General features: G+C 32.9%; 1 protein-coding gene across 1 annotated transcript; it reads left to right on the top strand.

Moving 5' to 3' along the window:
* Nucleotides 1–997: 997 nt before the first annotated feature.
* Nucleotides 998–1,823, top strand: LOC108324581 (uncharacterized). Its single transcript, XM_052875509.1, has one exon. The coding sequence runs from the start codon at nt 1,051–1,053 to the stop codon at nt 1,744–1,746; it is 696 nt and encodes a 231-aa protein (XP_052731469.1). The 5' UTR covers nt 998–1,050; the 3' UTR covers nt 1,747–1,823.

The raw sequence follows: 1,823 nt of genomic DNA, 5'->3' as shown, positions 1-1,823 counted from the left end.
CCCATGCATCCACAAGAAACGCATGCAACATATAAAAAAATATTTAAGTTAAATGTTTTCTCTATGTATCAAGTGATATATCTGTTTTTTAATATAAAATATTTTTTTCTTTATACATTTTTATTCTCTTTAGTTATTACTAATGAAATTAGTGTAAAATAAATTTAACTTTATAAATTTCAAATGTTGATATACCGCATTAAATTAAAATAATATTATTTAGGAAAATGAAATTTTAATATTATCTTAATCTATACAAATCCAAATCTAAATTTCATTTTTATTTTAATCTACAGTCACTCTATTCATAACTGATAATAGAAAATGTATTGTTTTTTTCTTTAATTTAAGTTTTCAAGAATACCTATTCTTCCCAAGCATAGTCTTATAATATATTCCACAAAAGTACAAATGTATTATTTTAAAAATACACTAACAAAATTGATACATCTTATTTCTCATAACTCGATTATTTTCCAGGGTTTCATTTATTGCAAGTACACAAGTTGTAGTTGATTGTTAGAGAGAGAGAGAGAGAGAGAGAGAGAGAGAGAGAGAGGAAAATGTCTTTTCCTATTAAACTGGAGGACCGATTCAACTAAAAGAAGAAGAACAAAAAATAAAGGTAACAGTTGCCCCGAAACAAACCTTCTCTGCGAATCCTTTGCCTAAAAAACCGCCACTCATGAACCTTCCTTCTCTGGTATGCTTCCATCCCAATATTAGAATTCCCTCAAACAATAATGTCCCCAAATACTATGACACTGTTTGTTAGTTACACAATTATGTAACGACAATATTTTTGTGCTGGCTCCTTCCCTTCTTTAACTTCCACGCATAATATAACCTCAAATATTTCTCATTAATATATATATATATATATATATATATATATATATATATATATATATATATATATATATATATATATATATATATATACACACACACATAAAATATAAGTTTAAACTTTTCTCATAACACTCTTCTTCTATATTCCCCTGCTTGTGAGCAGGGCGAAATATCTCGTTTGTTATAATTATATACATAATGGAGCTCAACCCTGAAAACTCTGTGATCATTAGCAATGCCCAGAAAGCAATTATCCCTCATGAAGAACCTAAGAAAATAAATACTTTTTCTTCCCGCAAGAAGGCAAAGGGGTTCAAGAACTTTTTTAAGGTGGCGCTGTTCATGATGCGATCAGGGCGTTCCAGGAAATCGAAAATTATTATGGATCAGGAGTCCAAGAACGTGTGGAGGAACATCGTTGGGTCCATGAGACCACTGCACATGCCAACCGACCAATCTACACTGCAAGATAACAGTAAAAACATTCCTCAATCTCAAATAATGATCACCTCAACGCCGTTTGCGAATTGCGTTGATCCCGGAGATGATGCGTTTGATTCTACTTCGGTGTATACATGCTCATCGTCTCGGTGTAGCAGCCCTTACGCCTCGGCCGTAGGGCTGAACGAAATGGTGCAGGAGGCGGAGAATGAAAAAGATGGAGTGAAGGAGAATGATAATAATAATAATAATAATAATAATAACAAAGGTGAAGAAGAAGGTGTGAAGGAGAAGAATAATAATGGTGATAGCAATGATGTGGAAGGGGATGAGATGATTGATGCGAAGGCGGAAGAGTTCATTGCTCAGTTTTACCTCCAAATGAGGTTGCAAGACTTAAATGTTGTTGATAGTCGTTACCAAGAGATAAGCATGAGATCATTAGGGTTATGAGCCACTTCAACCCTATGCATGCATGGAATATTCAACCAGAATTTCCATCTGGTTTATGTTTCCATTTTTTGGTAGAA

Source organism: Vigna angularis, chromosome 3, assembly GCF_016808095.1.
Source record: "Vigna angularis cultivar LongXiaoDou No.4 chromosome 3, ASM1680809v1, whole genome shotgun sequence".
NCBI classification, from domain to species: Eukaryota; Viridiplantae; Streptophyta; class Magnoliopsida; order Fabales; family Fabaceae; genus Vigna; species Vigna angularis.
This window is presented reverse-complemented; position numbering and strand designations above follow the sequence as displayed.